The sequence below is a fragment of the Doryrhamphus excisus genome, linkage group LG4, assembly GCF_037039965.1.
Source record: "Doryrhamphus excisus strain RoL-2023G ecotype Guam linkage group LG4, RoL_Dexc_Guam_v1.1, whole genome shotgun sequence".
Classification (NCBI taxonomy): Eukaryota; Metazoa; Chordata; class Actinopteri; order Syngnathiformes; family Syngnathidae; genus Doryrhamphus; species Doryrhamphus excisus.
The window spans coordinates 17,045,066-17,066,031 of NC_136360.1; the positions used below are offsets into that span (position 1 = coordinate 17,045,066).

Here is a 20,966-nt window from a genome sequence, read left to right on the forward strand (position 1 = left end):
TTAGCCATCATTGACATTTAACTGATGCAGTCCTGGGCTGCACGGTGGACGAGTGGTTAGCGCCTCACAGCTAGGAGACCCAAGTTCAATCCCACTTTCGGCAATCTCTGTGTGGAGTTTGCATGTTCTCCCCGTGGGTTTTCTCCGGGTACTCCGGTTTCCTCCCACATTCCAAAAACATGCTAGGTTAATTTGTCACTCCAAATTGTCCATAGGTATGAATGTGAGTGTGAATGGTTTTTTGTGCCCTGTGATTGGCTGGCCACCAGTCCAGGGTGTACCCCGCGTCTCGCCAGAAGACAGCTGGGATAGGCTCCATCCCCCCCCCCACACGACCCTCGTGAGGATAAGCAGTACAAAATGAATAAATGATGCAGACCTGTTTGTCACTGTTGTTGTAATGGGAATTGTTGTTGCTACTGTCTTTGTCTCTCTCTATTGTCCCACCCCCTTTTAATTATTTTATCTTATCTTATCTTATCTTATCTTATCTTATCTTATCTTATCTTATCTTATCTTATCTTATCTTATCTTATCTTATCTTATCTTATTTTATTATTGCTACTGTCTTTGTTTCTCTCTATTGCCCCCCTTTTTTAACTAAATTAAATTTTTATTTTATTTTATTTTATTATATTTTATTGCTACTGTCTTTGTCTCTCTTTATTACCCCCTTTTTTAAATTAAATTTTTATTTTATTTTATTTTATTTTATTTTATTTTATTTTATTTTATTTTATTTTATTTTATTGCTACTGTCTTTGTCTCTCTCTATTGCCTCCCCTTTTTAAATTAAATTAATTTTTTATTTTATTTTATTTTATTTTTACTTTATTTTAGTTTATTTTTTCTCTCTTTCTTCTTCTTTTCTGTGTCCCTTCTTGCTCAAATTTGCATCACAAAAACATAAAATAATGGCAAATAACATTTCATAGTATAGGGAAGGTATAGCTCACACCTTATATAATAGTATTACAATATGGAAATTGTGCGATATGCTGTATATTATTATTATTATTATTATAGTATGTATTTCAAAAGCAGCTATAATCCATGTGTGTCAGCATTCATCTTTGATGCATCCTTGCAAACCCATTATGGCGCCAAAGCCGCTATCACCACAATACCTCATTTTGGACAACTATTGGTAAACAATCCACTTGTAGGTGCAAACACACGCCTCTTAGATACTTGTCATTGCTGCTTGTGAAGCTGTCCAAGGTCGGCAACATCCTGGTCTTTATTTTCGTATTCAAAACCAAACCACAGCATAAACAAGGGAATTGCAAGACGATGTACGATTGTGTGAGTCGTAAAGCAAAGCTGTTTGGGGGGAGAATACAGTGGTATCTCGATTTTTGTTAATGTGCTCCAAAATGATATTGGTTCAATTTATTTTGGACATGCATACTGGTTACATTGGAATATGTCATACACTGCGCTACAATTCAAAGATCCACATCTCCAAAAATGGAGTAGGAAGGAATAATGTTTTTTGGTTAACATCCATTCATTCATATGCATATACAGTGGTACCTCGCTTAACATAATGTTTTTTGGTTAACATCGATTCATTCATTTGCATATACAGTTGTACCTCGCTTAACATAATGTTTTTTTGGTTAACATCCATTCATTCATTTGCATATACAGTGGTACCTCGCTTAACATAATGTTTTTTGGTTAACATCGATTCATTCATTTGCATATACAGTGGTACCTCGCTTAACATAATGTTTTTTGGTTAACATCCATTCATTCATTTGCATATACAGTGGTACCTCGCTTAACATAATGTTTTTTGGTTAACATCCATTCATTCATTTGCATATACAGTGGTACCTCGCTTAACATAATGTTTTTTGGTTAACATCCATTCATTCATTTGCATATACAGTGGTACCTCGCTTAACATAATGTTTTTTGGTTAACATCCATTCATTCATTTACATATACAGTGGTACCTCGCTTAACATAATGTTTTTTGGTTAACATCCATTCATTCATTTGCATATACAGTGGTACCTCGCTTAACATAATGTTTTTTGGTTAACATCCATTCATTCATTTGCATATACAGTGGTACCTCGCTTAACATAATGTTTTTTGGTTAACATCCATTCATTCATTTACATATACAGTGGTACCTCGCTTAACATAATGTTTTTTGGTTAACATCCATTCATTCTTTTGCATATACAGTGGTACCTCGCTTAACATAATGTTTTTTGGTTAACATCCATTCATTCATTTGCATATACAGTGGTACCTCGCTTAACATAATGTTTTTTGGTTAACATCCATTCATTCATTTGCATATACAGTTGTACCTCGCTTAACATAATGTTTTTTGGTTACATCCATTCATTCATTTGCATATACAGTGGTACCTCGCTTAACATAATGTTTTTTGGTTAACATCCATTCATTCATTTACATATACAGTGGTACCTCGCTTAACATAATGTTTTTTGGTTAACATCCATTCATTCATTTGCATATACAGTGGTACCTCGCTTAACATAATGTTTTTTGGTTAACATCCATTCATTCATTTGCATATACAGTGGTACCTCGCTTAACATAATGTTTTTTGGTTAACATCCATTCATTCATTTACATATACAGTGGTACCTCGCTTAACATAATGTTTTTTGGTTAACATCCATTCATTCTTTTGCATATACAGTGGTACCTCGCTTAACATAATGTTTTTTGGTTAACATCCATTCATTCATTTGCATATACAGTGGTACCTCGCTTAACATAATGTTTTTTGGTTAACATCCATTCATTCATTTGCATATACAGTTGTACCTCGCTTAACATAATGTTTTTTGGTTACATCCATTCATTCATTTGCATATACAGTGGTACCTCGCTTAACATAATATTTTTTGGTTAACATCCATCCACTCATTTTCTACCGCTTTTTCTACCGACTTTCCTTCCAAAACCAAGATACCCCTTTACTACTATAGTATTACCATTACCATTGTAGTATCGCTTGTGTGATGGGATGTTTTGGGGGAGTTTGTGAAATCATGCTGTGACAAGAGAAGGCCCTGGAGATGAGAAGAATGGAGTGCCCTTGTGAAAGATATTGAATCCCAAGCAGCTCCAGGCAGCAGGAGTGCTGTTCTGCAACAGTGATTCGGTCTTTTCTACCGGCCGCGTTCCCTCCGGAAAAGACAGAAATTCATCACCAGGTGTCGTCATGTAAATAAAACAAGAAGAATAACTCGCTAAAGAATCTTTGGCTAAATTGCCAGCTCGCACAAATCCGTCGTTTTTGCTGGTTAGAGGAAGGTAAGAAGAACTTAACCATGTTTTGACCTTGGATCATCTTGTTCTTGGCGAATGTGAACATACCGCTTTGCTCTTTTACAATTACAGGGTCACTTTGTGTGGGAGTCGAGGCTGGTGCATCAAACCAAAACCAGACAGACTTGGATGTTCCCGTGTGAGCGTATACATTATTTACACACCATCTGCTGGTCCTGTTCGCTTGCATGTTTCTGCTGCATGATGCACAAAATGAGATACGTTCATCTCAACCTCAACTTCTTATACGTGCAAATACGAAAAGTAAAGATGACCTCATTCTAAATATATATTTTTTATGAAACTACTATGGCCGGAAATACAATACTACTTTTTGTAAATCTTTATAAATATGATAATTTTTTTTCCTGTAGTATTATGACTTTATTCTCATATTATGACTATTTTCATAATTTTATAACTTTTTTTAGCCGAAAATTCTCCCAAAAGAAGTCATTATTTGATTTATTTATTTCTCATGTTACGATAAAAAATAATACATATTTTTGTCTTTAATATATCAACATTTATGGTATTTTTTGTCTTAATAAAGTGGAACCTTGGTTAGCATCCGCCCCAGTTAGCGTGTTTTTTTTTGGGTAACCTCAAAATTGTATGTCACAATTTTGGTTCTGTTTTTTTTATGCATTCTGGAATTCCGTAGTCCGGACTACAAGTCGCTCCAAAGTAAAAGTCGCACAAGGCCAAAAATTCATAATTACGTAGAAAAAAAACCATACAAAAGTCGCACTAGAGTATAAGTGGCATTTTTTGCGGGTAATTAATTTTCCAAACTACTTGACCAAAACAGACATTACGTCCTCTTGGAAGGCAAGTTCTACCAATAAAAGAATAGAGAACAGGCTGAATAGGTGTAAGATATGCTAACACAATGCTTACAAAAGCTACACAAAAAATAAACATGAACACAAAAGGTGTCCAGTGTTTATGGAACATAAACACTTTTTTTATTTATAAGTCGCTCTGGAGTATAAGTCGCAGGAACAGCCAACCTATGAAAAATAGTGTGACTTATCGTCCGGAAAATACGGTAAACATAAGTTAAATTGCTTGTATATTTCTTAGCTACCCTTTTGAATGTTAAGTTTCTGTGTGATGACTTCAGTGGGTTGACAAGCTTGTTGTGAGTTTGCCGCTCGCTCGTGATTGGCTCCTGCCAAAAAAAGAGCTACCGTTTCATCACTGACTCACAAGCGGAACAGTATTTAAATGATTGGTAGTAGTACTGAAGTAAAGAAATTAGCGGCTAATATACCGGAAATTACAATAGAAATAAGGGCTTAAAATATTTTGTGTTTTTAATAAATGTGATTTTTTTCTTGATTTAGCATTTTCATTCACGTCTTGCCTCTCTAAACTAAAAAATTGGGACCGTCAGGCTTCATGTTAAGGAATGCTAATAATATCTTAGTCAACAAGCCACAGGCTCAGCTGTTGTCAAATGATCAGATGAGTCAATCTGTACTTTGTAGACGTGTAGAGAAGCAGGGTTGGATCCATGCTGGTGTTGTTGCTCGTTGCCACAAACACGGGCAACAAGACAGCAGATTGTTGCCCTTGAGCAAGAACAGTGTGATTCAGGAATACTGGAAATATTGCTTTGGAACGAGCAAACTTCCCGGGAGAGCAGTGCTGTTAGCACATCACAACTTCCTGAATGGGATCCAGGGCTTATTAGAGCCATTTGTGTCACCTGCTTACCCAGGATTCACCAGCACTGACAGCGCATCCATCAGCCGTGGCACAAAGGAATCATGGGAAACACACCTGGGTGGGGTTTGATGAAATGGGAAAATGGGAGTTGGGCATGGTGGGGTGTGTGTTCAAAAAAGACTTGTTCATAGGTGTGAATGGTTGCATATACAGTGGGACCTCGCGCAACGTAATGTTTTCTTGGTTAACATCCATTCATTCATTTGCATATACAGTGGTACCTCGCTTAACACAATGTATTTTGGTTAACATCCATTCATTCATTTGCATATACAGTGGTACCTCGCTTAACATAATGTTTTTTGGTTAACATCCATTCATTCATTTGCATATACAGTAGTACCTCGCTTAACATAATGTTTTTTGGTTAACATCCATTCATTCATTTGCATATACAGTGGTACTTCGCTTAACATAATGTTTTTTGGTTAACATCCATTCATTCATTTGCATATACAGTGGTACCTTGCTTAACATAAAATTTTTTGGTTAACATCCATTCATTCATTTGCATATACAGTGGTACCTCGCTTAACATAATGTTTTTTGGTTAACATCCATTCATTCATTTGCATATACAGTGGTACTTCGCTTAACATAATGTTTTTTGGTTAACATCCATTCATTCATTTGCATATACAGTGGTACTTCGCTTAACATAACATTTTTTGGTTAACATCCATTCATTCATTTGCATATACAGTGGTACCTCGCTTAACATAATGTTTTTTGGTTAACATCCATTCATTCATTTGCATATACAGTGGTACCTCGCTTAACATAATGTTTTTTGGTTAACATCCATTCATTCATTTGCATATACAGTAGTACCTCGCTTAACATAATGTTTTTTGGTTAACATCCATTCATTCATTTGCATATACAGTGGTACTTCGCTTAACATAATGTTTTTTGGTTAACATCCATTCATTCATTTGCATATACAGTGGTACTTCGCTTAACATAACATTTTTTGGTTAACATCCATTCATTAATTTGCATATACAGTGGTACCTCACTGAACATAATGTTTTTTTGGTTAACATCCATTCATTAATTTGCATATACAGTGGTACCTCACTGAACATAATGTTTTTTTGGTTAACATCCATTCATTCATTTGCATATACAGTGGTACCTTGCTTAACATAATGTTTTTTGGTTAACATCCATTCATTCATTTTCTACCACTTTTCCTCACGAGGGTCGCAGGGGTGTTGGAGCCTATCCCAGCCTATTCAGGTGAGAGGCGGGGTTCACACTGGACTGGTGGCCAGCCAATCACAGGGCACATATAGACAAACAACCATTCACACTCACATTCATACCTATGGACAATTTGGAGTCGCCAATTAACCTAGCATGTTTTTGGAATGTGGGAGGAAAATTGAGTACCCGGAGAAAACCCACACATGCGATTGAACCCTGGTCTCCTAGCTGTGAGGATGCTAACCACCCGACCACCGTGCAGCGCTATTTAACATCCACTTTTGCTAAAATTTTTCCTTGGCTTGCGTTCGCCTGCTTGTTTTAGCATCCAAAATATCATCATAAAATCTGGCACGGCTTACAAGTGATTCCAATAAAAGTTGTATTTTTTTCGATACGTGAAAACCGTTTTTGTGAACGCTTTACCCAGTCAAGCCTCAGCCAGACTCCAGCTCCAAGCCCCCCCGGTAAGTGGAGTTTGAGACCCCTGCATGAGACGGTATGAAATGAATAAAGCAGACACGAGGGTGAAAAGAGGTGTCCCATTGAAGTCGTAACTAGCAGTACAGCTCCCCTGCTGCAGTTTAGACCAGGGAAGATTTGCCAAAGACAAGTAGCTCCTTATGAAATAATATGCTTCCGCCTGTGCCGCCTCTTACTTGTCATTTTGGCAGAGCCGCCTTGCGCATCACGGCGCGGCAGGATGCTGACATTCACACCACGGCGCGAGTGTGATCCGCTCTCACCAAAGCAGATGCAAAGTGGTTTATATAGAAGCTGAGAGGGCCTATCATATGGTTGCACCAGGTGACGGAACAAGGCGAGCATCTTTTCCTTTCAGACACATTTTCTGTGCCTCATTTCCATTTGCGGGTTCGAGTACCAGCCGAGTAAAAATAGGCCTTGGAAGTCATCAGTGAATTTTTTTAAATAAAATAAAAAATTAAAAATTCATTTGGGAAATTTGATAAATAGAAAAGTAATTTAGAAAAATAAAATCAAAGAAATAATTTAGATATATATTTAGCTAAATAAAACTAAAAGTAATTATTCAGTCAACATGCAATATTTAGATCAAATAAAACTGTAATAAATATAAAACAAATAGTGATGAACATAAAATCAGTCAAGGATGTAGATAAAAAATGAATAAAGTAAGAGTTATTATCCACACAAAAACAGTCAACATATGAAGGATTTACTTAAATAAAATAAAATTAAACAAAAATTCATTTGGGAAATTTGATAAATAGAAAAGTAATTTCGAAAAATAAAATCAAAGAAATAATTTAGATATATATTTAGGTAAATAAAACAAAATAAAGTAATTATTCAGTCAACATGTAGTATTTAGATCAAATAAAACTATAATAAATATAAAACAAATAGTGATGGCCATCAAATCAGTCAAGGATGTAGATAAAAAAATATAAAATAAGAGTTATTATCAACATAAAAACAGTCAACATATGAATGATTTGCTTAAATAAAATAAAATTAAACAAAAATTCATTTGATAATAAAATAGTGGTTTATATAGAAGCTGAGAGAGCCTATCATTTGGTTGCACCAGGTGACGTAACAAGGCGTGCATCTTTTCCTTTCAGACACATTTTCTGTGCCTCGTTTCCATTTGCGGGTATGAATGATTTACTTAAATAAAACAAAATTAAACAAAAATTCATTTGATAATAAAAAGTGGTTTATATAGAAGCTAAGAGGGCCTATCATATGGTTGGACCAGGTGACGGAACAAGGCGAGCATCTTTTCCTTTCAGACACATTTTCTGTGCCTCATTTCCATTTGCGGGTTTGAGTACCAGCCGAGTAAAAATAGGCCTTGGAAGTCATCAGTGTGAACCTGCCAGGGCCGTCTGAGCCTAAAGGAAGCGGACTCGCGTCGACTCTACTTTGACGTCGACCTTGATGAGAGTGGCAGGTCATTAAGTTTCTAACAAAGCGAGAGGGAAGACGAAGAAGCATGTCGGGACATATCATTTTCTAACAGCCATCATTTCCTCCACAAGCTCGGTAATACTCTCTGGTGTGATTTGGGTTTTATAGGTGCCATTACGGGACATTACTACCTTCCTATTTCTCCTTTGAATACTGATCCTTCAATGCTTTTCCTCTTCCTCGCTTCCTTTATGAAGCAGAGAAATTGGTAAAAATCACAAGATGATGTGGTAGAAATTGCATGTATATTTTATACTCAGGCGTGGGATGGTTTATGTCCCATGAGGAATGGGAAGAAGCAAAGGTATTGTTATGTACATTTTGGAGAAACGGAAATGGAGGCAAGATGTAGATTTCTCAACATAAAATCAGTCAAGGATGTAGATAAAAAATGAATAAAATAAGAGTTATTATCGACATAAAAACAATCAACATATACGGGATTTACTTAAATAAAATAAAATTAAACAAAAATTCATTTGGGAAACTTGATGAATAGAAAAGTAATTTAAAAAAATAAAATCAAAGAATAATTTAGATATCATATATTTAGGTAAATAAAACTAAAATGATTCAGTCAACATGCAGTATTTAGATCAAATAAAACAACAATAAATATAAAACAAATAGTGATGATATGAAATCAGTCAAGGATGTAGAAAAATAAAATAAAATAAGAGTTATCATTGACATAAAAACAGTCAACATATGAAGGATTTACTTAAATAAAATAAAATTAAATAAAAATTCATTTGGGAAATTTGATGACTAGAAAAGTAATTTAGAAAAAATCAAACACATAATTAGACATATATTAAGATAAATAAAACTAAATAAAGTAATATTTCAGTCAACATGCAGTATTGAGATCAAATAAAACAACAATAAATATAAAAGAAATAGTGATGGATATGAAATCAGTCAAGGATGTAGATAAAAAAATAAATAAAATAAGTGTTAAAACAGTCAACATATGAAGAATTTACTTAAATAAAATAAAATCAAACAAAAATTCATTTGGGAAATTTGATGAATAGAAAAGTAATTTAGAAAAATAAAATCAAATAAATAATTTAGATATATATTTTGGTAAATAAAACTAAATAAAGTAATAATTTAGTCAACATGTAATATGTAGATCAAAGAAAACAATAATAAATATAATACAAATAGTGATGGACGTAAAATCAGTCAAGGATGTAGACAAAAACTAAATAAAATAAGAGTTATTATCGACATAAAAACAGTCAAGATATGAAGGATTTACTTAAATAAAATAAACAAAAAATTCATTTGGGAAATTTGATTAATAGAAAAGTAATTTAGAAAAATAAAATCAAAGAAATAATTTAGATATGATATATTTAGGTAAATAAAACTAAATAAAGTATTTTTTCAGTCAACATGCAGTATTTAGATCAAATAAAACAATAATAAATATGAAACAATAGTGATGGTCATAAAATCAGTCAAGGATGTAGATAAAAAAATAATAAAATAAAAGTTATTATTGACATCAAAACAGTCAACATATGAAAGATTTACTTAAATGAAATAAAATTAAACAAAAATTCATTTGGGAAATTTGATGAATAGAAAAGTAATTTAGAAAAATAAAATCAAATAAATAATTTAGATATATGTTTAGATAAATAAAGCTAAATAAAGTATTTTTTTATACCCGTATGTAGATCAAATAAAACAATAATAAATATAAAACAAATAGTTATGGACATAAAATCAGTCAAGGATGTAGATAAAAAAAAATAAAATAAGAGTTATTATCGACATAAAAACAAATAAAATAAAATTAAATAAAATTAAACAAAAATTCATTTGGTAAATTTGATAAATAGAAAAGTAATTTAGAAAAATAAAATCAAAGAAATAATTTAGATATATATTTAAATAAATAAAACTAAATAAAATATTTTTTCAGTCAAGTATGTAGATCAAATAAAACCATAATAAATATAAAACAAATAGTGATGGACATAAAATCAGTCAAGGATGTAGATAAAAAATGAATAAAATAACAGTTATTATTGACATAAAAACAGTCAACATATGAAGGCTTTACTTAAATAAAATAAAATTAAACAAAAATTCATTTGGGAAAAAGTAATTTAGAAAAATAAAATCAAAGAAATAATTTAGATATCATATTTAGATAAATAAAGTATTTTTTCAGTCAACAAGTATTTAGATCAAATAAACAATAATAAATATAAAGCAAATAGTGATGCACATAAAATCAGTCAACACATGTAGGATTTAGATCAGGGGTGGGCAAACTGCGCCCGCAGGCCGCATCAGGCATGCAACACACAAAGTAGCCTACCCACCGCAACATTACACATGCCTAAAAACCCCACCCTTATATTCCTGCCGCAAGACATGCTGGGTAGCTTCCTCCCAATATTTAAAAAATACTTTGAGGTGGCGGCCAGTGAAGTAAACAAAGGGGAGTTATAACATGCTCTTTATAGCCAATATTTGTTCATATTGCTGGACTACCCAGCATGCCTTGCGGGCATTTGGAAATAACAGCTCAAAGTTATGTTATGTTTAATGTTTACTTCATAGTTGTAGTTTGATTGAGGTGATGCGTCATCTTGCTATGGTTGTGTTTTGTTTTCCTTTCATGTCTGAAATAAACATAAACATAAACATAAGATATACATAAGCGTCTTTACATCCGTCGTGCTGGTGGTGTATAAAATTAAAAAGCAAATTCTAGAGACATCCCAGCTCTTGACACCTCATTTTATTGTCCCAACATTCAAAAGTACAAATAATTCAAACACAACAGTTTTATGAAAAAGAAAAAACAAACATTTACAGCAAGATTTCTATTTTGTTTCCAGTTTCAGAAATGACCTAAACTAGCAAGGATAACATGAAGTCATTCATCGCAGTAATTGGATTAATAATAAGAATAAGAATACTAAGAATAATAGCATAAATAACCAGAATAATAATCATCATCATCGTAATAATTGTTAAGTAATAACATAAGCAGGAGAGAGAGAGGGAGAAAGAGAGAAAGAGAGAGAGAGAGAGAAAGAGAGAGAGCCGCAATCACGAGGCTCAACCGACATTTTTTCATCTTTTTTTGTCTTTAAGGATTTATAGATTTTTTTTTAAATCGGATAGTAAACAAACACGTCTCAGGAGGGGGAAAGAAAAAGAAAAGCAACGAGAAGAAGAGCCGAGTTCCTCTGATCACCTTCCCTCCTCCACTACTGGGTCCGACTGGCACTCACTAGAGGGCGCTACAGGGATGGCGGGGGCCTTTGCGGGGGCCGGGGTGGGGTGGCTTAGACTCACACACACTCATAAAGAATCATGCATCCCATCATGCACTTCTTCTCACACGTACAACCATGACGGGAGGTGAAAGGTCATCATCAAAGAGGGAAGGAAATGAGTTCAGACGTGAGAACAACGTTCTACCGGGGTTGTTGCATAAGTTCCAACCCCCCCCTGACGGGGGCGTGGAGGGGTCTGCTCGTGTATGTGTGATGGCGTACAGATGGTAATGATGACTGAGGTGTTTGTGTGTGCATTTCAATTAGGGTGCGTTCACACTCGGTTCGGAAAAAGCAACTCTGCTCGTTATGGTGCTGCCACCCCAACCCTGGTGTGCACCGCTTCGATTGACTTGAGCTCAAATGTGACACACAAATGACAGGAAGTCCCTCCCCCCCTCCATGTGTGTGTGTGACTGCACTTTAAAAGTACATTTCAGAAGCTTTTGGTGAAATCAGAGATGGTAAAAATATCAGAATATCAAAGTAACCTATTCCTAACCGACCCAGAAAAAGCCATTTTGGTTTGGAATATTTGGCCTACATCGCATAATGTGTATCCAAAGCCTTTAAAAAAGTATATTTTAGAAGCTTTTGCTGAAATCTGAGACGGCTTGTTTGGAAATATTTGAGTTATGGCACAAAATATGTCACAAAAGTTCTTTAAAAGTATATTTTACAAGCTTTTGCTGAAGTCTGAGATGGTTACTGTAACAGCTTGGATCAGCTTATTTGGAAATATTTGAGTTATGTCACAAAATATGTCACAAAAGCTCTTTAAAAGTATATTTTATAAGCTTTTGCTGAAATCTGAGGCAATAAATATGGCAGAATATAGAAGTAGCCCATGTATTCAACCCAGAAAACAATATTTTTGTTTGGTGTATTTGGACTACATCGCATAATGGGTAACAAAAACCCATAAAAAGTATATTTTACAAGCTTTTGCTGAAATCTGGGATGGTTACTATAACAGCTTGGATCAGCTTGGTTGGAAATATTTGAGTTATGTCACAAAATGTGTCACAAAAGCTCTTTAAAAGTGTATTTTACAAGCTTTTGCTGAAATCTGTGATGGTTACAAGAACAGCTTGGATCAGCTTATTTGGAAATATTTGTGTTATGTCACATAAAATGTCACAAAAGCTCTTTAAAAGTATATTTTACAAGCTTTTGCTGAAATCTGAGATGGTTACTAGAACAGCTTGGATCAGCTTGTTTGGAAATATTTAAGTTATGTCCCATAAAATGTCACAAAAGCTCTTTAAAAGTATATTTTACAAGCTTTTGCTGAAATCTGAGGCAATAAATATGGCAGGATATAGAAGTAGCCCATGTATTCAACCCAGAAAACAATATTTTGGTTTGTAATATTTGGACTACATCGCATAATGTGTAACAAAAGCGTTTAAAAAGTATATTTTAGAAGCTTTTGCTGAAATCTGAGATGGTTACTGGATCAGCTTGGTTGGAAATATTTGAGTTATGTCACAAAATATGTCACAAAAACTCTTTTAAAGTATATTTTACAAGCTTTAGGTGAAATCTGAGATAATAAATATGTCAGGATATAAACGTAGACCATGTATTCAACCCAGAAGACAGTATTTTGGTTTGGAATATTTGAGTTACATCAGGAAACATGTCACAAAAACTCTTTAAATGTATATTTTACAAGCTTATGGTAAATAAATAAATATGGCAAATATAGCAGAATATAAAAGTAACCAATCTATTCCATCAAGCAGATAGCATTTAGGTTTAGAACATTTCAGTTATGTCACGTGATATGTCTTAAGCTCTTTAAAAGTATATTTTAGAAGCTTTTGGTGAAATCTGAGCTGGTAAAAACAGAATATATTAATCAGCTACTTTACATATTCAACCCAGCAGACCATTGTGCCACATGATGTTTCATAAACTCTTGAAAAGTATATTTTAGAAGCTTTTGGCGAAATCTGAGCCGGTAAAAACAGTCGAATATATAAATCAGCTACCTTACATATTCAACCCAGCAGACCATTGTGCCACATGATGTTTCATAAGCTCTTTAAAAGTATATTTTAGAAGCTTTTGCTGAAATCTGAGCAGGCAAAACAGTAGAATATATTAATCAGTACCTTACATATTCAACCCAGCAGAACATTGTGTCACATGATGTTTCATAAACTCTTGAAAAGTATAATTTAGAAGCTTTTGGTGAAATCTGAGCAGGCAAAACAGTAGAATATATTAATCAGTACCTTACATATTCAACCCAGCAGAACAATGTGCCACATGATGTTTCATAAACTCTTGAAAAGTATATTTTAGAAGCTTTTGGCGAAATCTGAGCCGGTAAAAACAGTAGAATATATTAATCGGCTACCTTACATATTCAACCCAGCAGACCATTGTGCCACATGATGTTTCATAAGCTCTTTAAAAGTATAGTTTGGAAGCTTTTGGTGAAATTTTTGTCTGGACCAGAGTACATAACCCCAAGTGTGAACGCAGCCTTAGTCCAAGAAACTCTCTCTCACACACACACACCTCGTTGTGAACAAAAGAATCCAATTGTGTATATTTCAAACTCTGGAACTCTACCTTTTACCTTTCAAAATATATAATATATATCATATTAGAGTATATAAAATATAGAATCGGTACAATCCTCTTTTCATCCCTCCAGAGTACTTGTAAATAAGAGTTTCTATTTTTAAACATCTGTTGGTATGCAATTTTAAAAATATCTTTAGTCCAGTGCAACCTGGGATGAGCCTCGGTGAGCCGAACGTTCCAATCAGTGTCGTGAAAAAGAACATTTTTGCATAAAGGTTTCATCACAAAGCGGTAGTAAGTGGAGGGAGGGTGTGGACGAAGTGGCTTTCGAGAACTACACAAACTTATCACAGGTTATATTGAACCAGAACGACTGTTTATAACATTCTATTAAGACTAAACGTCATTGGAAAAAGATCGAAAGAGATTTTCATTTTTGAACAAGACAAGAAAAAAGCAATAGCAAATTGAACTATTAATAACTAGGTTATGCATAGCGAGTAACTGTTTCTAGTAATAAGGGAAGAGCGTCCCCCTCCCCCTCTCCGCCGACGCTCCACACACTTTTTTTTTCAGTTTTCCTGACTTTTAGAGTTTTTTTATATGATCGTTTTGATATATTGGTACAAAGCACAAACGTACTAAAAGTTCTCTCAGTGCAGTGGACTACTGGAAGAGCTTCTCCACTAGTCGCTTTGTTCCCTTTTGCTCAGAAACGCCCCCACTCCCTGTACCAGAATCACGCAAATACACAGACAATGAAACAAATAAATACATAAATACACAGATAAATTAACCCCTTCATAAATAGATCATAAATAGAAATAAATAGAAAGTAAATAAATTAGAGAAGTAGGTTCCAAATACGCTTTTTATATTCAAAGCTTTTTGTTCGGTTTCTTTTTGCCGCGGTAGGTAATAACGAAAAGTTCATCCAAACCTTATTTTTTTTTCTCCACAAGCAACATGACGACAATTTAACAGTTTCCTCACAAGTTTTTTTTTTCTAAGTAACTGAACCACCACTTCATAATAAGTTGAAAAAGACAAGCTCCAACTAAAGAACAGTGACAACTCAGATAAGTACAGTAGATATTGTAAAACAAATGTAGACTATGTATATATAGATATATATATATATATCGATAGATCATCTATTTGTACAGAGCAAATAAAGACACAGTAGTCATAGATCGCCTTTCTCAGGAAACAAATATCTAGACTAAAGGAACTAGAGCTAATCATCGTTAAGTTGGACGAACGCGCCACGCTGAGCAAGAAACTCAAAAAGAATCAGCAAGCCAAACAAAGCAAAAATAAAAAAAATAAAAAAAATATTTTGTTCAGTGATTTTTTTTTTCGTATTTTTTGTTCTTTTTTTAATTTTTTTTTTTAATACACCGCCCAGAATTGAGTTGATGTGGTTTTTCAGCAAACAAAATAGTCTCACCAGACAATTTGGGCCAACGATAAACAAAGAAGCTCAATTCAATGCCAACATCAACGTATTAGTATTTCGAAACAACACATAGAACAACCAACTGGGATATTTAAGATATGTGAATAATGTAGTATAGCACCTACTGTTGATCGCTAAAAGGAAGTTTTGCACACAAATGCGGAGCAAAGAGAAACCATATGATGCCGAGGATGCGGTCTACGTGGACATATGCATATATGTTGCGTTTACTGATGTCCCATGTGGACATGTTGACGGTAACGGGAAAAGAACCAGACAAAGGGTCTCCTTGCTTTGGGGCTCTGGACGCTAACGATGGTTCCCCTTTCCCTTCCCCGTTTGGGTATTGAATAATTACGCACTGTGTGAAAAATTACCAAAATCACCCGCCTCGGTTTCCGTTTTTTTTTTTGTTTTTTTTTTCACAAAACCTTCCGTCTACAAAATCGCTGTCGCCAACCGGGCTGCCTCGGAAAACAAACGATCTGTTGAGCCTAGAAATGGCAGAACGACAAGACAAGGTGGTGCCCCCCCCCTTCCCTCCCACTCCCAGTTAGCCAGTCAAAATATTTTTCTCTTTTTTCAAATCCAGATTCTTGTAAAAATTTCTCAGTAATTATTATTTTAATTATCATTTATAAAAATAGATTCCTCTTTCTATTTATTTTTATCTTTTTTTTTCTAAACGCATCTTTTTTTTTATTTCCAAGCAAAGAGATCTTCTCTTTGGCAACAGTGATATTTTTTTTTCTTAAATTACTTAATATGTCATCAGGAAAGCTAACCCATCCCCCACCCGTGCACCCCATCTCCCTGTGAGGAAAGACGTTATGTTTTGTTTGCGATACAAAACAAAAACAATGTTAGAAATTACTTTTTTTTTTTTTACATCAGAATCAGCGGGAGTGTGAAATCCCACATAATAATTATAATAATAATAATAATAAGGGAAGTTTTTTAATACGGCTAGAAATTAATGCATGGATCACCAATTTTTTTTTAAAAAAGAGCCCCCCCCCTTTCACTGACAGGGAGGTCTGGGATACTAACGACAGTGGATCCGGATATACAAAAAAAAAAATAATAATAATAATAATAATCCTGAATCAAGACAATTGGTCTAAAAAGGACATTCTCGTCTCTAAAATGAGGGGATTTGCTACCGTTTACACCCAAGAGAAAAATCATTTTAGCAACCAGAACAAACAGAAAGAATATACAACAACGGGAACTTCCCAGAAATCATTTTCATTTTCATTTCCGTAATACTTAGGCAACGTTGGCTTATAGGTCCAAAGTTATGATATAAGCCATTTCTAGTTCAATTGGTTTTGGATGCTTGCTTGATGTTCCAGTTGGATGACTGAAGGAGGTTGGTAGTAGTGCTGCTGACTGGAGGGGCTTGAGGGCGGGGTGGTTGTGGGGGGGGGGCAATTTTGGATGGGGGCCGGGGTGCTGGGGGTTGGGGGTGGCGACTGCTTCTTACATAAAGTTCAGGACTTGTGTGTCTTGTTAGTCTTGAAGGAGACTTGCAGGACGCGGTCGCCCAACCTGTAACCGTTGAGACTGGCGATAGCCATGGCCGCCTCGTCGTAATTTGTCATGGTGACAAAGCCGAAGCCTTTGCACTTGTTGGTGTTGAAGTCACGGATCACCTTGACGTTGTTGACGGCGCCGAACGGACCGAAGAGCTGCCACAGAACGCTCTCGTCCGAATCGGGGGACAGGTTGTAGACGAAGATGCACCAACCGGTTCCGGTGTGCCCGGGGATGTTCATGCCCACCAGGCTGGTCATGCTGTCGATGGTGATGGGAGAAAACCTGAGGAAAAACAAGAGAACGGAAAAAGACGGAGAAAAGGGCAAACGTTTAATGGATGGCGAAACACAAATCAAAATACCAAGACAAGAACACAAAGCACAGGATTCTACTTCGCGCAGAAAAAAGTGTTTGATTGCGGATCTCTGTGCCAGGAGGACATCTGTCATCCCATCAGAAGTGTGGGAATGGGGAGAGTACAATCCCGATCTTACTGTATCTATCGGCGTCTGATTTCATTTCACTTCCCGCTTTATCGTGAATATGATTTTGACTTCGGAAAAATGTTTGGTTCTGCTAAACTGCCTTGTTTATTAAATAATGTCGCGTGTAACAAACTTGGATTTTATCTTTTGGTACGTCGAGTCTTGTGGTATTACTACTCTCTTGTTTTGTCAGCCATCTTGGATCACACACCCGACACCAAATCTCGTCTTTTACTCTATCATGTTTTTTTTCAAAAATCTATAAAATCATAAATTATGGCTGTTACTAGTTGATTATGGTCTATTATTAGTAAAAAAATATTGAAGTGCTAGTCACAGGACGCCAGTTATGTTGCGTTGATGAGACATTAGCTTACATGGCATTAGCTTAACTTGCACGATGGAGTTAGCCACGCATAAAAAGTAAAAAACTCATTTCAACATTTTTGGCTTACTTTGTACTTATTCCCCACTCAGTTTCAAACCCTTTAAATTCAGAATAAATTAATTGGAGGCTAACTGGTTAGCCTATTTAGCTAGCTAGTTAGTTAGCTAACTAGTTAGCAAATTAAAATTAATTGAATTAATTGAAGGCTAACTAGTTAGCCTATTTAGCTAGCTAGTTAGTTAGCTAACTAGTTAGCCTATTTAGCTAGCTAGTTAGTTAGCTAACTAGTTAGCCTATTTAAATTAATTGAAGGCTAACTAGTTAGCCTGTTTAAATTGATTGAAGGCTAACTAGTTAGCCTATTTAGCTAGCTATTTAGTTAGCTAACTAGTTAGCCTATTTAAATTAATTTAATTAATTGAAGGCTAACTAGTTAGCCTATTTAGCTAGCTTGTTAGTTCGCTAACTAGTTAGCCTATTTAAGTTAATTGAAGGCTAACTAGTTTGCCTATTTAGCTAGCTAGTTAGTTAGCTAACTAGTTAGCCTATTTAAATTAATTGAAGGTTAACTAGTTAGCTCGGTAGCTTGCGTACTTCCTGCGGTGGCTATTGTCTCACCAATGTAAGATGACATACTACGTCTTATGTGTTGAATGCGTCTTCTGAATGCTTTCTAGTTGTATTTTCGTTCAGTTAGCCGTTTTTTATGCATGAAAAAAATCAATACTGGGCGGTAGTCAACCAGCGATTAATTTATGAATTAATCAACAGATGATTCTGTACATCTCACATTTCAGCAACTGTTAATGCTTAATGCTGTACATAGTATATCTTCCCAGCAAACATTACTATAGACACAGACGTTGGAATACTCTAGGGTACTCAGTCCTGAATCCTGTGGAGCATCCACGAGGAAGGACGTGTCTACCACCCACCAGTGATACCACCATGGAGGATAGTTCTGTTCCAGTACCGTGTTAGCATAACAAAACTGTTGCTGAAACATGAGAGGTGGAACCAGTCTTACTACATTTTGGGACTGCATAAATAATAATAATAATAACAAATTTAATTTATAATGCACTGTAGAACCTGAACAATCTGAACCTTCTCGTCCCGTCATCTAAATGTCATGAATCTTCTCAAGGAGATCCTGATGAAGGTTTTCTCCAGGCGCCCTTGAGCAGGCTCCCTCAAGAGTTAAAATTGCGGAAAGTCGTTGAATTCAAGCGTTTCCTCGAAATTCATCAAAGATCACGCACCGCCCTACTAAATCTCTTCTCTTCTCATTCGCCTTGTAATCTTCTCCTTTTTCTTGTGATGCAAGAAGATTTGAATCCACAGTTGACTTCACTTAATTGCCTTTTCTGCTCAGAGGGTGGGGGGGAGGGGATTTTAAATAAAAGGTAAATGAGATAAAGAGGTTCATTTTTTTATGCCATCTCTCTTCAAGAAACACGTATAGGCAGCATTGGGCGCTTTAATTGAGATTTCCGCTTTGCTGCAGCTGCCTGGGAAGGCTGCTTTCTTTGAGGGTGGGGTGGGGTGGGGGGGGGGCTAAATGGAAAGTGGAAGCACTTTACAGCCCAGCGGCATGAAGGTACAAAGCCTATTCCTTCCACCCTCCCCTACAAGTGTGCAGGCTGTTCTGTACTATTGCAGAGCTTGTGGCACTGATCGATGGCGCCGCTTGCTGCCCGGGGCCCCCCCACCCGGGGCCCCCCACCTTTATCCTTATCTCTCCAGTGACTATATACAGCCCGCAATCACTACGACCTGACTGCATGACTTTGATCCCGCACAGCCTGTCCCTGGACCACGTGAGGGCTAGGGACGATTGAATCATCGACTCCAAGGACTTAGTGCAATCATTTGCCTTCAACGATTATGTACTGTGGGGGTGGGGGCGGGGTGGGGGGGGGGCAGATAAACGGGTTCTACTATAATATAATACACATCAATCTGGGGGTGAAACACATTCTTGTAGCTTCCTCTACCTCCAAAGTCATTCAGGTTGTGTTCCGGCTCTCGCTATGTTGCCTTGTGTCATCCCCACCCCCCCACGGTGACTCGCTGGTTTTCGCTCTCTATCTACCATCTGTCCTTCTACTCTGTCGCTCTATCTCAACCCAACCGGTGGAGACTGACCGACGCCCCACGGAGTCTGGGTTCTGTTTGCGGTTTCTTCCCTGGAGGGAGTTTTTCCTTGCCTCCGCCTTCAAGTACTTGGTCATGTGGGGTTCATTTGGTTGTCTTTAGTGTATAAGAAACGTGGTTCTAAAATTGCTTTATGTGGAAAGTGCCTTAAGATAACATCTGTTGCAAATTGACCCTAACCGTACCAGTCCTAACACGAGCCTTATCAGTCCTAACCTTGACCCTAAACCCTGTCAGTCCTAACACTAGCCTTATCAGTCCTAACCTTGACCATAACCCTGCCAGTCCTAACCTTGACCCTAACCCTACCAGTCCTAACTCTAACCCTATCAGTCCTAACCTTGACCCTAATCCTACCAGTCCTAACCCTGTCAGTCCTAACCCTAACCCTATCAGTTCTAACCTTGACCCTAACCCTACCAGTCCTAATCTTGAACCTAACCCAACCAGTGCTAACCTTGACCTTAAACCTACCACTCCTAGCCCTAACCCTACCAGCCCTAACCTTGGCCCTAACCCTACCAGCCCTAACCTTGAACCTAACCCTACCAGTCCTAGCCCTAACCCTACCAGCTCTAACATTGAACCTAACACAACCAGTCCTAACCTTGACCCTAACCCTGCCAGTCCTAACCACGACCCTAAACCTACCAGTCCTAACTCTAACCCTATCAGTCCTAACCTTGGCCCTAACCCTACCAGTCGTAACATTGACCCTAATCCTACAAGTCCTAACCCTATCAGTCCTAACCTTGACCCTAACCCTATCAGTCCTAGCCTTGACCCTAACCCTGCCAGTCCTAACCTTGACCCTAACCCTGCCAGTCCTAACCTTGACCCTAATCCTACCAGTCCTACCCTTG

At 36.3% G+C, this 20,966-nt stretch overlaps 1 protein-coding gene across 6 annotated transcripts in view; it reads right to left on the reverse strand.

Moving 5' to 3' along the window:
- Window positions 1–10,975: 10,975 nt before the first annotated feature.
- Window positions 10,976–20,966, reverse strand: part of elavl4 (ELAV like neuron-specific RNA binding protein 4) — a 127,558-nt gene continuing 117,567 nt past the window's right edge. For all 6 annotated transcript variants that reach the window (XM_078790305.1, XM_058074395.2, XM_058074393.2 and 3 more), the window contains one exon: window positions 10,976–17,355. In XM_078790305.1, coding sequence (XP_078646431.1) covers window positions 17,028–17,355 — 328 coding nt within the window. In that variant the 3' untranslated portion in view covers window positions 10,976–17,027. The remainder of the gene's footprint in view (window positions 17,356–20,966) is intronic.